Below are 19,680 nucleotides of genomic sequence, written 5' to 3' on the forward strand. Positions count from 1 at the left end.
ATGGTACCTGCCTCAGACCCCTACCCTGCTGTCACAGCAGGAGCGCCAGATTCTGCACCCCCATCTTCAAACCCTGAACCTGGCAGCATGGCTAATTACCTAAACAAGTGTTGGATGTCATTTTGGAGGCAAGGAGGCTTGGTACTAGAAAATCCTATGCTGAAAAATGGAAAAGATTCTGTGCCTGGAACCAAACTCGAGGGATGGCCACATTAGCGCCCAATTTACCTCAGATTCTTCAATACTTAACTGAGATGCTTCACAAGGGCCTTTCCTTTTCCTCCATCAAAATTCACGCCTCAGGCATTTCAGCTCATTACAACACAGAACCCACCCGTCTTTTCTCACCCACTGCTCAAGCAGTTCCTCAGTGGGGCCAAAAACTTAAGACCACCCAGGAGAGCCCCAACTCCAGCCTGGGACCTTAACTTTGTATTGGAAAAACTCACTCTTCCTCCTTTTGAGCCAGCTTGTAAGTGCAGAGTTAAAATTCCTTTCTTGGAAAACAGCTTTCCTCTTAGCAATCACTTCAGCAAGAAGGGTATCTGAATTACAGGCTCTTATGGCAGTGGAGCCTTTCATAATCTTTCATGCGGACATGGTGTCCCTCAGGACCAATCCCACCTTCATGCCCAAGGTGGTATCCAGTGTGGCTCTTAATCCATTCATTTGCCAACCTTCTTTTCTAATCCACAGAACAAAGGGGAACGGATTCTGCACTCCTTGGATCTGCACAGACAACATAGATTTTACTTGGACAGGACTAAACCTCAAAGGAAATCTGAACAACTGCTGGTGGCATTTGCTGCAGGGGCAGAGGGGGAAGTCTATTTCAAAGCAAACCATTTCTAAATGGATAGGCTATTGCATTCATTCCTGCTGTAAGCACCATGGAAAACCTATCCCACAGGGGATTAGACCCCATTCAACCAAGGGGGCTGCATCTACATAGACAGCCTTTCTCGGAGGTGTCCTTACCAGAGACATCCTAGAAGCTGCTACCTGGAGTTCTGTGCATACTTTCACCAAGCATTATCATTTGCCAATTTTCTCTAAATCCAGAGCTGGCTTTGCCACTGCAGTCTTGAAGGGCCTTATAGCTGGTCCTAATGCCATCTAAATTCCTCCTCCCATCCTTGGCTGTGGGAATTTACCCAAGTGTGATGACTGCAACAGTGAAACTTACCATAAATGTAGATGTTTGGGTGTATTCACTGTTGCAGTCCTGGTTACCCTCCCTCCAACCCCCTGACTACTTTTGGCTATACTTCTATTCTCCTTTTCTATGCTTAAAAGCTTTTTGGTGTATTTGCTTTTTTTGTTAGAGAGATCACCTGTGTGTGTGTGTGTGTGTGTGTGTGTGTGTGTGATTGCTTCCCATTAGGGGGGCACCTGACATCTGGGACAAAAAACTGATGTAATGGCATCTGTTGCATGATTTATACCCCTGACTTACCTGATGTCACGGAAGATGAGACAGCAACAGACGCAGGACCCAAGACTTTGATAATCAGGCCGACTGTGGGCTACTGCAAGCAGATAACCCAAATGTGATAACTGCAACAGTGAATACACTCTAACATCTACATTTATGGTAAGTGTACACAACTGTACTTTCTAGCACTATCTAATCAACAAAATAAATAGTACTAATAACCTCCTCCTGCACAGAAGCCTCTAAAACACTTGGAAACAACAACTCATTTCACTTTCAGACAGTATCCACTGATAGGCTTAAGCTTTGAGGTATTTTTTTATTCGAAGACACTAGCATCTGACAAATTACCTGCTGAATTTCTAAAAATAGCCGCAGATGCTGTAGCCTATCCAATATTCATTCTAATTAATAGATCCTTAACTGAAGCCCTTGTCCCCAAGATTTGGAAAATAACACACATAATCCTTCTCCATAAAGGAGGCAATTCTGTAGACCTCACTATCGGCCAATAGCTATCCTATAAAACCCATAGCCAAAATCCTTGAGAGATTCATACATACCCAAACATGGACTTACTTGCATGCTCACTTTCCTGTCATTCACTCAGCACAGCTTTCATTCCTCTTGTAGTACCACCACCACTCTAATGTTCTTCACCAATATTGTTAACTACAGAAATAATGGCAAATTTTATCGGCTACCTTTCTTGACCTGTCAAAGGGTTTTGACATGGTTAGATGTATAAACTGATAAACACTTTCCAGCCTGGGGCTTAGTGAGTCCCTTTCTTGACCTGTCAAAGGGTTTTGACATGGTTAGATATATAAACTGATCAAAACAATTTCCAACCTGGGGCTTAGTGAGTCTTCCTTAAAATGGTTCCAAAGCTGTTTAACAGGCCACCAGAAAGCAGTAATGTGGCACCCAGATCTCTCTCCTTTTCTGCAGTCACTCTGAGTACCTCAAGGCTCCATCCTAGGCCCACTACTATTCTTGCTTTATACTAACAACCTATACACTGCTACTCCTTGTGCATTGATCATTCAGTACGCAGATGATTCGACTCTAATCTGTGCCATGTCTTCATTACAGGAAATCCAAACACTAACACAACTATCCTTCCTCTCAATTGAAACATGGCTTGCCAATATTCAACTTATACTAAATCCTAACAAAAGAATACTACTAATCTTAAAACCTACTGGATCTACCTCCACAGACTCCACCTTTAATATCTTGTCCATTAACAAAACTATTATCTCTCACACAACTCGTAGTAAACTACTTGGAGTTGAGATTGACAATTTTGAGATTTGATATACACATTGCCCATACCATTAATAAAGTGCATAAAAACTAGGTACCCTCTGTAGAAACACACTATCTTACCAAGTACACAAATACAACCATAGCACACACTCACCTCATCTCCACACTTCTCTGTGCCTCCCCTATTCTTACTAATCTCAGACTGGTCTGTCTAAGCTAGAATCATGTTACAACACAATTGCTAGGTTTGCCTCAGATTCTTCATATAAAAACACACCACTGTATAGCTTTAAAGCAGCTCAAATGTCTAGAATTTTCACAATTCTTACATTTCAACCAACTTACACTAGCTCATAAAGTTCTCAATCTCCCAGAGAAAACCCCTTCATTGCAAAACCTACATCAGCCCTACTGTTGCAACAGGTCTCTCCATCTGGCAATAAATTCCTTCTTAAAATAACAAAAGCCAATAATACAACGGGAATAGCTCCACTCAACTACTTGTCCAAAATATGGAACTCGCTACCTGCACACGCATCCTCCATTTCTTCCTTAACACTCATTTTAATGCTACTTGGCTGTGTTCCTGTTCTACTCCAGGATAGTCCCCACCTGCACAATACATTGATAGCAGCCTTCCTTCATTTTGATTTTATGTAAATATTCAGTGTTTTATTATATATGCAACTTCTGTATTCAACTGTAAGTATATACGTTTAAATATGTATCTTCTAGAATGTAATGCATTTTCAGTTATCAACATTAATATCACCAATTTTCTTTTATTATCTTTGCTTATTGTATAAATCTATTGTGCATTCTTAGTCAATTGCTTGTGGAGCTTTTCTTCCCTGGCCTCCACTGAAAAGGGACACGAGTCCAGTGGACTTTCCTGGTTAAAAACAAAATAAAAAATACAGTAACATTCATTAAGAAAGAAATGGTTTACCTCTCAAGTAATGCGATTATATAACAGAAGTACAGTATTCTTCTGCTGTCTGACTTGCAAAGTGATGTACTGTGCTTTGGTACAGACGTCTGCTTACTTGTACAGTACATCAGTTTAGTACAAGTGATGGAATGGATAAGGCAGCATTTCTGTATTGCGGCCTTGTTTGCTCCCTTGTGTCAGGTTATGTTCTACCTGTTTTACTCAAAAATAATGAAAATGACAGAGAAATCGTGATGCATCTTAAAAATATAAGAGATAGGGCAGAAATGAGGAAAATCAGGAACATTCTGCAAATCTGTTGATAGTTGACTGATAGGATTATGATATTGCCAGTAAGCATACTTGACAGCTGTATAACATTTTGTAGAACTTGTTTGTTTTTTTCACATTTTGTCCTATTTCTTGTTAAGTATACATTGGTATATGCTTGTTAATTTTTTGTGGCGAAGTCCCGATGGACTTTTGTATTGGTATATGCTCAATTTATAATGGGCATGCTGATTGAGCTGTCCAATCAAGGTTTGTTTTTGAATAATGATTAGCCTTTATTGTGTAATGTTCATTACTTAAGAGAAGAGAAACAGGAAATGGTGATAGCTCCTTTGCATTCAGCAAGAGTTAGTATCAAGTTGTTTTGTCTTGCAGAAAATTTGGATTGGTCCAGACAAAAAACTATTCCTTCAGAGCAGTGGACACGCATCTTATTTAATTTCTGAGAGCTTCATGGCTATGTTCAATTTTTGCTTTGGTTCTAGGAGACCTTTGTTGACCTCTGGTAGCAGTCTAGCTGGCCACCTATTGGGCATTTGTTCCACCCTGCTGGTCTGAATTACACCCTGTATCATTCTTTTGCAGTAGTTCCACTTTTTCCCCATGTGTAATTGCCTTTAGTTACTCTTTCTTTTTGGGCTGGTGTGGCAGTGAAAGATAAAAGCGGTGAAGCAGATTATGCCACATATGGTACAGAATTCTTACTTATCCATTGGTGCAGTGTGAAGTGCCCGAGTTTGGCAGTGGAGGTTGTATGAAGATGCATTCCCCAATCCTGCTTTTGTACCAGCACTATTGCCAAGTCCACTCCTTATGCAGCCATATCAAATGGAAGATAAAATGCTCATATTTTTTCGCATGTTTACATGTCTCTGAGTGAACAGTTGGTTAGATAAAACTTGCATATGCCTTATCTGCTGTTTGTGTACTAATATTTCAGTGCGACTTTTATAAATAAACTGTAAAATGCAGAATTTTTAAATATGCGAGCCTGTAGCATACATACCATTTAGTGCACTTAACATGGTGATCAGCTGTTAAACTGTATATAGCTCAGAGTTTAGTACTTTTTTATTGCTAACTCCTAATTGCCTGTGAAAAAGTAGGTAAGTAGAGCATTTCTCTCCAGGCCTCTGCAAAAAAGGACTTCCTACTAGTAAAACTAAAATAGCCGTGTGACACTTCCTGCACAGGACCTCTACCAGTGATAAAAACTGTATCTTACAGGTCTGTATGCCTGAATATGAGCTATATTTAGAGGGTAAACCTGTAGTGGAGCATATGCCCACCCTCCCTACGCTTGTAGAACTTTTAACACTAGCCAAGCACATATCACTTACAGTACTGATGGATATTTTGCTCCTATGTTGATAAGTTAGCTCTGCTGTGTTAATTTTTGAGATTGCCCTCCAGAATACTAGTTGTTTTTTTCTCAACACTGAAATCTGGATATTACTGCGGTGGTGGTGCTGCGGTAGCGTTGTCGCCTCACAGTTAGACGTTGCACGTTCGATTCTCAGTTAGTGTCTTCTGTGTGTCGACATGCGTAAATGGGCGCTCCTTCGTTGAAGGTTCTGCGTTAGGCCCGGCAAGCCACCACGTAAAACTCTACTGCCAATCATTTGCGGACCAGAGTTCTGCTGTGGCAACCCCTAACCGGGAAAAGCCGAAAGAAACAAAACAAACTGAAATCTAGATATTCCCTGAACATCTTGTGTAGGATAAGTAGAGTTTTTGTAGGGGATGTTGTGTAAATGTACAGACTTTCCTCTCTGACTATAGCATTTCTAACTATTTACTTTTCTGTAATCTATTGATCCCACAGCAGCCTTAACTTTTAAGGGATCTTGCTTAATGTGTCCGTTCTTTCTCTTATACTGTGTTGCCAGAGACCTTTCTGCTGGCTCAGCAGGGTTACTGTACCCATGTTTCTGCATAGACTAGAGCATCTTTCTGCCTTTACTTATTTGTGACTAGACTTTCTAAGAGAAATGGAGGGAATGAGACTGGTTGTGGCTTTTTAGGTGGATGACATGATGGTACAACCACATTCGAAACCTGAAAGTCTGTTGTGTTGATTTACACCAATTGACTGGTAGGCACTAGTTTTATAACTTGACAACTAATTCTTAATGCTGAACTGATGGAATCAAATTTTGGTGAAGAATTTGAGTGTACTTGCCACTACTTTGTTACTAATGAGGGTAACCTTGAATGTATATTTGAATAACATGCACTGTGCTGCAGTGAACATGAATTATGTGTAAGTATATATGATTTGGACGAGGAAAGCAGCATAGTAAAGCAGAAATGTCCATTTTTACTGCCTTACTGTTTGCAGCAATAACACCAGCTCAACTTTGTTTTCAATCTCTGTAGCACCTCTTTTTCACACTCTTCCCAGTCAATTTGGCTGCCAGCTCTCCCACAAACCATCAGTTTTTGTGGGAATAGTCCTGTCTGTAAGGGATGGATTAACCTTTTGAAACTATCACTGGAGTATATAGACGATTGGGAAAAAATGTATTGTTGAGGAGTCCTATATTTAAGCTCACCTGGAATTTAGTGTCACAGATGTTAAAGTGCAGAGCTGGGTCATAGCATGCCAACACGCTCCTTTCTAACTCCACCTTAAATCGCCTCGAGGAGGAAGATTCCTGCTTATCTTAATAGTACTTCTGTAGCAGGTAGTCCATTTCTGCCTCCCCCAAGAAAGACCTTGCATTTAACTGATCATTCCTGCTTGTCTCTTTGTCCCTTGATGGCTCTTGCTCCCAGGGTGCTACTTGTACCTGGTTGCTGGCATCTCAGATGAGACTCCTAGTCCCATTGCCAGTCAGACCCGGTGGGGTTTTATTTACAAAAGGAAAGTACTGAAGAAGGTGGCAGTACAATTGAGGTTGCAGTACATAGCTTGGGGGGTAAGTTTGTCAGAACACTAGTTACAGAAGCTGCAAGGATGCATGTGGTCTCTTAAACAGTGACATATAGAGCTTAGCTAGTGTGGTACCCACTGCAGTAGTTCTTTTAAACGGTGCTGTCTCCCTGTTTGGTACCTCAGACAGGGCCAGCAATGTTAGTTATGCTAGTGTTCTCAGTATGTTTTGTTATGCTGATACTCTGTCATGGATTTCTGCCTTTTAAACTCCATGAAAGGCCACACTGTAAGAAATGATGCCTGCATTTTAGACATCCACAATTCTCTGAGAAATGTTTTGCATACTTTTTCTAGTATAGCTACAAGCTTCAGGGCTAATGAGATAAGCCTCTTGGCAGTATGTGACTTATCCTTGGCATGGGGACAGGTGTGTATATCTGCTTCCTTACCTAAAATGTACCATTAACTGGATGTGCAGTGATATGTTCCTACAGCCACTGTCAGCTGTCAGAGGTCCTGTGCACTGCCTTAATCTGCAGCTGTCTTGTATTTCACTAGTTGTGTGCTCAAGTTCAGATTCTCGGAATCATGCATTTTGACATTGTGTTCCCTGTACAGCTTAATTACTTTTTTTCTTTATTTCTTTTTTTAAAACAGAAATATAAGAAGTACATATTCTATTGTGTTTTCATAGGGGACTTCCTCTCTCCAGCTGTGACAGAAAAGTGGGATCGCATCAGAATAACCTGCAGCCAGCCTTTTAACAAGTATGCACAGTTTGGTCTCTCATTTATTCAAATCCGTACCCCTTTAGATGGTGGCAGTGAATGTGCTGCTTTGAACCCGAATCAGGTAATTCATCAGTTGCTTCTTGTAATTATGGAACTTGGAATTGCATTTTATTAACACATTTTAATGGAAATACTGTTCAGTCTACAGTGAAAGTATTAAATATAAACTTCTCCAAGCAACATTTAATAAATTGTGAAAACAGTTTAATTGCACTAATATTATACCTGGTGGCGATCCTTACAGACAGCTGTCCGGCTGTATTCAAGCAGAGACAGCCGTACTGGATGTGCAACACATTCCTTATTCTCATTCAAGGAATGTATTTATTGAATTATTTATTTTGCTTGAATACAGCCAGACAGCTGTCTGTAAGGATCGCCACCAGGTATAATATTTCTGTCCATAGATTACAGCTGCAGCGGCTATGCTTTTCAGCCGTATTGCACTATGGCAAAGTGCTGCTGCAGCCATTTGGTTTCGGCGATGTAGCTCGCAGGGAAATGTCTTGCGAGCTACACGCCGGAACCCCTGTTATGCATTTCTTGGCATTTAGTTTTAGTCCACGGCACTGACACCAGTTTGTGTCAGCCCTTCCTGATGTGCATTCATCTGCAGATTTTAGTCAGCCAGAGACCATTGACATTGGCCTTGACTTCACAGAAGTAAATGCCAAAAAGGAGCGGTCCAAGGACCAATCCCAGAGAAACTCCACTTGTGACTGGCTTCTTTCTAGAGGTGGACTCCTCAATTCTAACTTCCTGTGTCTAGTCTGTGAGCCAGTTGCCTGTCCACCATGTAATGTATGGGTTTGTACCTAACCTCTTGACTTTGTCAGCCATGGTGGAATGGGGTGTTGTATCAAATGCCGTGGCCAGGTCTAGGTAGGCAGTGTGAACCATTTTGCCCTCATCCATTGTTTTGGTGGCCTTCTCAAAGAAGTCCACCAGGTTGGGTTGGCTTGACCTGCTCTTGATGAATCCAAACTGGGTTGGCTCTCGTGTCTAGAGGCTTATTATACCATTATTGATAATTTCCATGATTCTTTTCATGGCACTGCATATAAGACTAGTGAAACCTTTGGGTCTGTAGATGTCCACCTCTGTGCAGAGGGATGACTGTTGCTGCTCTCCATTCATGAGGCACAACTAAGCCTGTTTGAAGGCTACAGTTCAATAGCAATTCCATTGGGCCTTGTAGGTCATGCTTTATGCTATTTAGAAGGGATATGGTCTGGGCTCATTGATTCCTAGTCTTAGAGCATTAAGAACCTTTTTCCTAGTGACAGCAGGTGGAGTTGCATTTGATGGTATTTCCTGAGGGAAGGTTAAGGGAGAGAGAGAGGTAAAGTTGGAGCTGAATTTGTCAGCCAGTAGGTTTGCTGTATGTTATGGCTCAGTATAGGTGACTCCATTTGCTACGAGCTCTGCACACAATTGTGTAATGCCTTGAGGTTGCGGACATAGCTAAAGAATGCCTTGTTGTCCTTGGCCTGGGAGGCCAAATTTGCCTAAAATTTGACTTTGGTAGACTTTGCCCTCTGAGTTATTTGTTTAGTTTGAGAGTGTTTTTATCCTGCTAGGTGCTGTTACTCCTAATTTTTGTCATGATTTTCTTCCTTCTGTTATGCAGCCTATTGATTTTGTGATTCAACCAGCATGGCTTGTTTTTTTTTGTTAGTTCTGTACTTCCTGGTGGGTACACCTACCTCTATGCAGCTATTAACATGCTTGCATAGGGTTTCTGTGAGCAGTTCTGCATAGGCAGCAGTGTTCTCGGGGTTTAATTTTTCCAGGGTATTACTTAATAGCAGGAAAGTAGCCTTAGGGTAGTTCCTGAATATTCCAGGGTTAGCTGAGGGGTCCAGTTTTTATTTTTACTTAAAAGGAAACTTATTTTGTGGTCTGATCTTACCAGGGAAGACATTACACTAGGGGGCGTGCAGCACTCTCTCATATTAGTGAGGACCAAGTCCAGTATAGTTGCACCCATGGTTGGTGTATTGACAGTCTGGTCCAGGGAGTTTGTGTTTACAAAGTCCAGGAATCTCTGTGTCTGTACGTTTGGTGTTGTGTAAGATTCCCAGTAATAGTGGGGTAATTAGTCACCCATATGAATATGGTATTGGGTTTGAATGGTGATTGTTTCCAATAAGTTTAAATACATGACATGGGCTTCCAGGGTCATAGAGGGGGGCCTATAGCTTGCAAGGAAGTGGTATTGGATTTTGCCTATGGTGATTTGAACATGGAGTAGCTTAAGTGCATTGTCCTGTTTGACCGGCCTTGAGGTACATTTATTTTTGATGTAAATTGAGACACTTCCACCTTTAGTCCCTATCTGTGTAGTAGGTGGTCCAAATGTGTGGAAAGCATTATAACCTTGCACTGTAGGTGTACTCTCCGCGCTTTAAACCATGTCTCACTGATTTATAATTGTCCGCATTCTCAGTGGTGAAGAGAGCTTCTAGGGAGTGGAGTTTTTTGTTTAGACTCCTAGCATTGATAAGTAATACCTTATTACCTTTAGATTTTCTTGGTTTTGATTTGCTGTGTCAGAAGTACTTTCAGTTTTACATTGCCTAAAGGCACAATGAGGGACAACAGTTTTAGCTAATATTAGAAAGCCTAGAGGTGAGAAGTGCAGACTATCCCTGGCAAAGCAGTGTGGTCTGTTGACCATCTCCTTCCATGCCGACAAGTATTGCACCCCCTTAGAATGACACCACAAGCTAAGACCATTGTTAGTCATTCATCTTTTGTTCATATCGTGACATCATCCTTGGCAAAGGTAAAATGCTGCTCCGTGCTAGGCTCATACCAGCCTGGGACATGCATTGAGATCTTACTGATGCCTCTTCATATAGTCTAGGGAGGTATATCTCAGATCATTTACAACCACTGTGAGTCATACTGGTACTTTTCATCCAATGACCTGATTGCGTTTGTAATGTAGCAGATCTTAGTCTCTGATAAGCAACTGACCGTGACTTTCTCCTTACCCTGCCTGGTGAAAGGGACATCAGTGTGTCTCGCAATGGAGTCTCCACTGGCCAGAATGTTGTATTGTGTGGTGGCTTGCCTTATGGGCCTAGAAGTAGAGGTTCCATGAAATATGGCGCTGTGTGTTGATGTGGGTATTTTGAAAGAGTGCATTCAGGGCTGCTGAGGATATTTGTTGTGTACTTAGTCTAGGAGGTCTTTGAGGTTTAGGAAGATTAAATTTAAGTGCCTCAGCATGTGTGGGTCTGTCTGCTTTGAATTGTGTGTGATGGGTGCAGCGTGTGTACTACTGACAACCTTGTTGACATTAGGAGTACTTTTGTGTGAGAACTTTGCCTCCAGTGACATTGTGTAAATACATGGCACACACCATCAGTTTGAGAATTAACTGGTTGTCAATAAACATGCAATTTCTACATTGCATCAGGATGCCCATATCCACTAAGCTGATAACGGAGATAGTGAGAGAGTTCATATCCATGGCAACGGACCCTTTTTATTAGACAGTTGGAGTGCAAATATAAAGCAATGTCTGGAGTATCCAGTTTGCAACTCTGGGGACAGTGCTTTGTCGCTGCAAACTAGTTGTCCTGTGTGCAAGTAGGTATTGCTGAAATGTCAATCATACTTTTATGTGAAAAATGTCACTCAAGGTGTCGTGTCTATACAGGGCACTGCCAGACACTTGAGTGGAACTAATAGTATTTAGTTAGGCAGCATTCTAAAGTTAGAAACAAATTAAGCAGTACTTACTGAAAACAAAGAATTAGCTTGTCAAGAATGATGAAAAGAGGGGATTCGCATGAATGGCTACTGCATGGCTACTAGCAGTGCTGGTCTCACCACAGCTTCACTCTGCTGGGATACAATGCTCCTTTGCCTCTTCCCTCACCAGAGCCAAAACATTAGCACCAATCCCAAGATGAGCAGCAGTCCACAGCCTATTTGGTGATCCAGTCTTGTCCCAGATGATGCAAGGGTCTGTAGGCTTGTTGTAGCCTTTTCCTGGTAGTTGCTTTGAATAGCAACCAGACCAATCGAAATCAAGCACAGACCCTCGCTGCCCAACCATAAACAGTCAGGAATCTGTGTACTCTGCTCCTTCTCTCACCAGGAGCAGAATATATGAAGCAGTTATTTGGCTCTCCAGTGATCAGCAGTATCCAGGAAATAATGCATCTGTGCTCCTTCTCTCACCCCAAGAAAACAGAAGCACTAATCCCAAGATGACTACCGAGAGGCAGAATGTGGGCTCTCCATTAATTGATGGTGTTGCAGTAGGTGTTGCAGATTTTAAAGGTAAGATGGAAAAAAATGAGTTAATATCCTAAGCACTGCTGTGTGCACTAAGCAGTTAAATATGAAACAGGGGGTAAGTTGAGCTTTAGCTGTCTAAAGGAGAGCTACTAATTTAAAAAAGTAAGATAGATTGAAAGGGGGTGGGCAATTTGTATTCTGGTTTTATGGAATACAGTGGGATGGCCAATAAATGTAAAATAATTGAGAGTGATATCACAAAATGATCATTTTGTGCTTACAACAGCCAAAGAAAGAGGAGAGGGAAGGAGATACATATTTAAATTAACATAAGGGGCAGGCATCTAGAAAGGAGTTTAAGAGCACAGCAGCACCAAGAGTGGGAGGGTGGGGAAAACTTGTGCGAATTACAAGAGACACAGGCGTGGTCTCTTTCCTAGTTTTAATGTGTAAACAAAAGACTGCACGGATCACCCAATGAGACAAGACGCACTTTAATCTCTCCAAAACATTAAACAGTGAGCGCTTTCATCACAAATAGTGACTTCCTCAGACTGAATAATGACAAACTACTTGTTTTTTTTTTTTAAAAACAACCAATCGCAAACACAAACAATCATGTGCTTTGCTTACTGTGATGAAAGTGCTCACTGTCTAAAGTTTTGGAGAGATTAAGGTGCGTCTTCTCATTGGGTGATCCGTGCCATCTTTGTTTATTATTTTGTTGAAGTTAAGTTCGGCTACTGCTTTTATTGTCTAGTTTTAATATGTAACTAAAAGCAGAGTACAAGTAAAACTCATTAAAGGAAACCCATCACTATATACAAAATAGAAGGCAATAAAGTAATGCAAAATATTACTTAGCTGTCTAATCCCTTTCTTGGCTTTCATTATTTGTATATTTATTTATTTACTTTTTTGTGGTGGTATGTCTTGCTTTTTAACCTTTAGTTATGTCCAATAAGACTTTGGGCTTTAAAAGGTGCACCTCTTGTGGAGATGAGATCACCCTGCAAATACCCACATAATGGATTCTTCTTTAGTGCCTAAGGCTCTCTCAGACCAGCAGTCCAAATTAGTTCTGTTAGGCCTTTTCCCTGTCTTATCAGCTTGTTCCTCCTTTGGTTTGAGAAAGTGAAAGGAGAAAAATAGAAAGAGAAGGACAAAGAGAGAGAGGGAGAAGGACAGAGAAGGGCAAAGGAGTCATGAAAAGATCTTCAGACCTTATTGGGAGGATGGTAGAATGGTTAAGGTGTTTACCTTGCAGACATAAGGTGCAGGGCTTGATTCTCACATGGGGTAATTGGCTAGGCCTAAAATGACCCGCAAAGGCAATTAGCTTCGTATTAATCTATGTACCTATGGGAGTCCAACCCCAAAACTGTCCAAGCCTTTGGATCTTGTCCTCCCCTTGAAGCTTATTAAGGTCTGCTCTCTGACTCCTCTGTTAGAAGATCCAAGATTTGCCGTGGAGCTGACCACCCCTCTGCTCCGATTTCCAGTTTTACAGACAGAGATCCTTACTCAGGTACTCCAGATCATTTTTGCCATTATCCTTGCGTAGATCAGTATGGTCATTGAGGAGCTTTTCTGAAGCAGATGTGGACAGGTTGCGGACGTTCCTGAGGATCCAGATTAAGATGAGGGGTGCTTCCCAACACTGCCAACCCTCCTCTGGTTTCTTCTTCTTTCCCAATCTGACTTTTGGATCTGGTGGTTTTGGAACCAAGAATTCCTTGCTAGGATGCCTTTGTCAGATCCAGTACTGTGGTTATCTTTGACTCCGACAGTGGCCCTTACCTGAGCCATGAAGTTGAGTTTGGTATATGAGGGATGGAACTGGAATCGACACTTTGATCCATTACCTCTCCTCAGTGCTAGACAGTTTGGCCTTGGTGTCAGCTTCAGAACAGAACCAGGTTGTGTCTCAAGAAGTGTCTCTTGTTGGATCCTCAGATCCTTGAAGTCCTTTTGGACTGGCTTCAGCTTTCTAGGCGTTTGAAAGGGCGCTGTCATTCTCTATTGAGGAGGTATCCCGTCCATACACATCCATCTTAATCCCCTCTAGTGTCTGTTGTACCTCCTCCACATCACCCTGCTCCTTAGACAGCCAGCTTTATTAGGCCTCTACAAGTCTCACGAGGCAAGCTTTCAACTCTTCCCTGGATACCACTGTTGTGAAAGGTCACAGGAAGTACACATGTAAAAGGAGGCATTTGGACTTCCCTCAGGAGTTTCACTAAAGATACTGATTTCAATGAAGGGGGGTGTCCCCAATATCTCCCCTGGAAGATTTCCTTTGGGGACGTACTGAAATTACATCTGGAAAGGGTTGGATGGTCCACTGATTCCTCCTCCAAAGAGGAATTGGTATTTCTCAAGGCCTTTGGAGTGAGCCCTTCTATTTTTTGGATCATTTCCACCCAGCTGATGACCTTATTGACCTTGTGTTGCAGCAGGCATGGAATGAGCCAATTGTGGTGGAGCCCATAATCCTGTAAGACAAACCCCAATGGAATATGGGGCCCACAGTGGATGCCATCATGGTGGTGACAGCCACTAAAAAAGAGATCCCTGAAGAGAGCTGCTCTTTGCATTCCCAGAACAGCAAGTCTCTGGCTTTGGACAGATTCAGAAGTCGGACTTAAGCTACAGAAACATTTGCTTTTCATATGTTGAACTCTTGTACATTTGACAAGATTTCAGAGGAACTTGAGCAAGGAACTGACCTAATCTGTCTCCAGAGGTATGACTGCAGAATTCTGCAAAATGGATTCTTAGTTGGCGACCCTACAGTCCATTTCTAATGTGTCCATGCGTATTTTGTTCAACAAGGTGGACAGCTCAAAAATTGCTTTACATCGATGTGCCTGGATGCATCTCTGTTGTGAGAACTTCAAGATGCCCTTTTTGAATGCTCCTTTCGATAGATCCACCCTCTTTGGGCCCAAAGTTAAGGATACACTTAAGTGAACAAGATGGCAAAACCCTGTTTGCCATCTGCATCCACTTCACCCCTCAAAGGGCATCCTCCCAGAACCAAAAGGGTGGTAATAGGCTATGTGTTTTGAAAGTCTCAGTTTTGCATGTGCCACGTCAGCAGATAACCCCCCCCATGCAGAGGGGGGGGCAACAATGGATGTCACTTTTGGGGGCAGAGGTCACCTGCAGAACCATGCGTTTCGAGGCCCATTTGGTAATAAACCCATCCAGTGCTCCTGAAAGATTCCCAGGTGCCTATGTTCAATCCCCTCAAAGAAAGGCATCTCAAGAAATTGCAAGGTTGCTCGACAAATGAATCATCAGGACGTCCCACCAGATCAGCTAATGTCCAGAGTCTCCTTAAGGTTAGTTTTGGTTCCTAACAAAAATTGAGACGTCAGCCACCTAAACTGGTTTGTAAAGCAGACAAAATTTCAGGTGGTCCTAGTTCAGTCCAGTTTACCTTTTCCAAAGAAGGGCTATTGGATGTGCTTGGTGGACCTGCAAGATTCTTATCACATAACGATAGCCAGGAAGGCCAGAAGGTTTCTTGCATCTGGGAGTCGGTCATTTTTCAGTTCAGGGCACTACTCCTTCAGTCTTGATGCAACCCCCCCACCCCCAACCTTGGGTGTTTAGCAAATGCATAGCAGTGGTTGCAGCTCATGTCCAATTGCAAGAGTTCTGGGTTTTCCTATAAATAGATGACTGGCTTGTAACCACTACAATGAAGGATTTCCTAATCCAAGCCAATTACTCCATGCTCCAGTTATGCCTTCACTTCGGGATGACAATCGACCAGAAAAAGTCTGAATTTAGGCTGTTACCTGGATACCACCATGCAAATAGCCAAACTCCCAGAATCCAGAATAATTATTCTACACCAGTAAACTTCCTTGGTTTTCTCTCACCCGGAATCCTTTGCGAGATCCATCCTATATCTCTTGGACTCTATGGCAGCTTCCATAACTCCTACCATATTTTATACAAGGGTGTTAGTGGACCTTCTCAGTACAGTTGTTTGTGATGTATAAACCCATGCACTTTGCAGGCAGTCTAACGAGAATCTGCAGACAGCATGTTCAGTGGCTAAGTTCTACTGTAGTTTTTCTAGGCCACCCCTTGATCCTCCCTTCTCCAGTAGCCATGATAACCATAGATGCTTCCCTTCTGGGATGGGGGTGCATTTTGACGGGAAGACTGTACAAGGCATGCGGACTTCAGCAGAGGCCAGTCTTCATATAAGTGAGCTGGAGATGAGGGCATTCATCCTAGTGTTGCAAGCGTTCCAGGATTCCCTCCCAGAGGTGTGATTGCACTTTTGCAGTGGGTGATGTCTTTTCAGTGCTTTCTAGTTGCAATGTATATCCCTCGAGGATCCTCTTTATTAGAAGACAGCTTGAGCAGGTCCATTCTTCTGCCTCACGAGAGGTGTCCCAGTCAGTTGGTGGCTGCCAACTGGGGCCCCTAGCTGCAATTTGTTTGTTACCCCATTCAGCATCAAATGCAGCCACTACTTTGTCCCAATTCCCCATGAGGGAGAGTCGCAGAGGGATGCTGTATTCCAGACTAGGCTCCAGGTCTCATGTGCTTGTCCCTCCCTCTTAACCAATTCTTTGTCCTTAAATATCTCTATATCATCCACTCTTGTATGTTCATACTTCTAATTTTTGCTGCTATTGGATGTTGCCTTTAACTAACTATGGAAACTGTCAGTAGTACTTAAGTTTTATATATACATACCCAGTATACCTATGAAATGCATATGAGTCTATCTATTGCTCATCTTAATATACGTAGCATAAACAATAAATTAACTCAACTCCAAGCTCTAACTGAAATCTACTCCTTTGATATTCTCTGTTTAACAGAAACCTGGTTAAAACCTGTAACCAAAGACAATGAAATCATCCCACCTGGATATAATATCCTGAGACTAGACAGAGTATCCAAAAAAGGTGGTGGGGTTGCCATCCTATATAAATCTAGCTTACAATTAACCATTCACAGCTGTAAACCACCTATAGACTCCAATGCAGAATTTCTTATCTCCAAACTTCATCTTAACAATGCCAAATCCATCTATATTATCTGTATATACCTACCACCCGATAACAACACTGCCACCATGGAAAACGTACTTTGCTGGCTTTTCCAATACCTGCCTCAAGAAACCATAATCCTAGGTGACACTATCATTGACTGGAGCTGCTAGTGCAGCAGCCTCCCCACAAACCATATTAACCTATATGGGTATTTCCAAACCATTACCTCCCCCACCAGAATAAATACATCTAACAAGAAATCTAGCTTATTAGACTGGATTCCCATAAACCATCCCCTTCACATTTATGATTCAGGAACCCTCCCTGATGATTTAAGTGACCACTTTTTTACATATATCATCAGACATAAAATCAACTCTCCCATTCCAACTTCTGTCAAAAACATCAGATCTAAAAAGTACTTTAACCCTGAACTAACTATTCCAAATGGAACTAAGAGCTTGCAAATGGTCTCCTTTACTAAACCTCCCTTTAGATGAAGCTGTTAATTACTTTAACTCCAACTTCCTTGCCATTCTCAACCACCATGCTCCAACCAGATCAATTAGAATTAAAACCAAATCTGTTCCATGGCTTTCAAAAGAAACCAAACACAAAATAAATCTTAAAAAAAAATGGGCAAAATGGAGGAAGACTAAAAACCCTATAGACCAACTACCATACAGCTAAGAAATGAAACCAAGAAAGCTATAATGTCTGATAAAAGAAACTACTACCTACAATCCCAACAAGCTAATCAAAACAACCCACACAGATTTTGGGCTAGCATTAACCAGCTACTCCATCCAGGTCAATCTACTACTCCAGACTCTCAAAATACTGACCACAAAAATCCAATGAATACAGCTAATGCTTTCAATACCTTTTTTACTAATGCTATACAAACACTAGCTAGTCAACTATCACCTAATAACTTCACTCTACCTTCCTATAAATCAACCTTGCCCCGTACTTTTCATATTCAACCTGTCCCAACAACATATATTCTAACCCTTCTACAGAAACTAAAACCATGCTCATCCTCAGCAGACCAACTACCTGCTGAATTCCTACAACAATCAGCCAAAGCTATTGCTTATCCCATTTCTGTTCTGATCAATAGAACTATTACTGAAAGTCATATCCCCAGTTTATGGAAAATTTCCCATATTAGCTCCCTCCATAAAGGTGGACACTCCACTGAACTCTCCAACTACCGCCCCATTGCCCTTCTCTTCTCTCTCCTTTGGCAAAGATCATGGAGAAATGTATTCACCGACAGTTACTTGACCATCCAACTCAAAATAATTTACTTTCCAACTGTCAACATGGATTCAGACCTTCACATAGCACTATCACTGCCCTTCTTTCCATCACAGATTGTATCAACAAAAACGCAATCTTAACAAGCCTTCTTCAGCACTATTTATTGACCTGTCTAAAGCTTTTGACGTGGTAAATCATCAAATTCTCAACAAAATACTGAAATCCCTGTCACTGGATACATCTTCTATAAAGTGGTTCTAGTCATACCTTGATAAGACAACAGGCTGTACTATGGCACAAGTCTCTCTCCTCTCACCTGCCCGTCAACCTTGGTGTCCCTCAAGGGTCCATCCTAGGACCTTTACTTTTTTCCATATTTATTAATGACCTTTGCCTTGCCATCCCCCAAGCCACATGTATTCAATATGCGGATGACTCCACATGGATATGCTTAGCCACCACCTCTTCTGAACTTCAGTCACAAGTATTTAACACAGTTGAGAAATGGTTCACACATAGATGCCTTCTAAACCCCAAAAAGACTAAACTCCTCCTCTTCTCTCCCACCAATAAGTCCTCTCCTCTTGATTTCTCAGTTATCTCTACCAATAAAACTATTATATCCCCCAAGCCAACCACCAAACTATTGGGTATCACCATTGACAACAATCTGAACTTTGATATCCATATCAACAATACTATAAAAACTGTCAACAAAAAACTTTGCTCTCTATAGGATAAAATCCTTCCTCCTACCTTCAGCTAAAACCACTATAGCACACACTCATCTAATCTCTTCACTTCTTTATGCCTCACCCATTTTCACTAATCTGTCTAAAAATAATCTTAGCAAATTGGAAATGTCCTACAATAACATTGCCAGATTTGCTACAGGAAACCCATTTAGAACCCACCATTGCATTAATTTAAAGCAGCTGGGATGGCTTGAACTGCAAAATCTGATTAAATTCCATCAACTATCTATAGCCCACAACACTCGTTACAAACCTTCCAAAACTCCTATTCTAGCCACACTCATCACTCCCTATAAAAACCTGAAATCCTTAAGGTCTTCTCATAGACTTCTAGTACATACACTAAACCAAACAACAAGGCTGGCGACTCCCTCTTTCCTAATATTGTTGGAAAAGCCTGGAATCTCCTCCCCAGTGAACTCTCCTCACTACCCTCACTATCATGCTTCAAAAACGAATTGAAAGTGTTCCTCAGAACACACTGGTTATGCCCCTGTACTAAACCGGACTAGTTATGTGTCTCTTAATACTCTGCTCTTCCTACCCCTTCTACTCATTAACTGTAATTCCTTCCTTATTAACCATAATACTATCTCCCTCTAGAACATCTTGATTGTACTAGCATGCTATGTTATGCCTGTATTCTGCACTGCTGAATTTTACTGTGATAACCTGTAATATGCATTGTAAATATGACTTGTTTAATGTTACCTTATTTATCTTGTTAATTTCATTGTTCTATCTTGGAGCTTTTCTCCCTGGGCCTCTACTGAAAAT

General features: G+C 41.6%; 1 protein-coding gene across 1 annotated transcript in view; it reads left to right on the forward strand.

Annotated features, from left to right (window-relative positions):
- Positions 1–19,680, forward strand: part of LOC122803163 (short transient receptor potential channel 2-like) — a 1,104,815-nt gene that overhangs the window by 107,920 nt on the left and 977,215 nt on the right. Inside the window, exon 3 of the mRNA XM_044072780.1 lies at positions 7,502–7,659. Within this exon, the coding sequence (XP_043928715.1) occupies positions 7,502–7,659 (158 nt within the window). The remainder of the gene's footprint in view (positions 1–7,501; positions 7,660–19,680) is intronic.

The sequence above is a fragment of the Protopterus annectens genome, chromosome 5.part1, assembly GCF_019279795.1.
Source record: "Protopterus annectens isolate FY-2018-M chromosome 5.part1, PAN1.0, whole genome shotgun sequence".
NCBI lineage: Eukaryota > Metazoa > Chordata > Ceratodontiformes > Protopteridae > Protopterus > Protopterus annectens.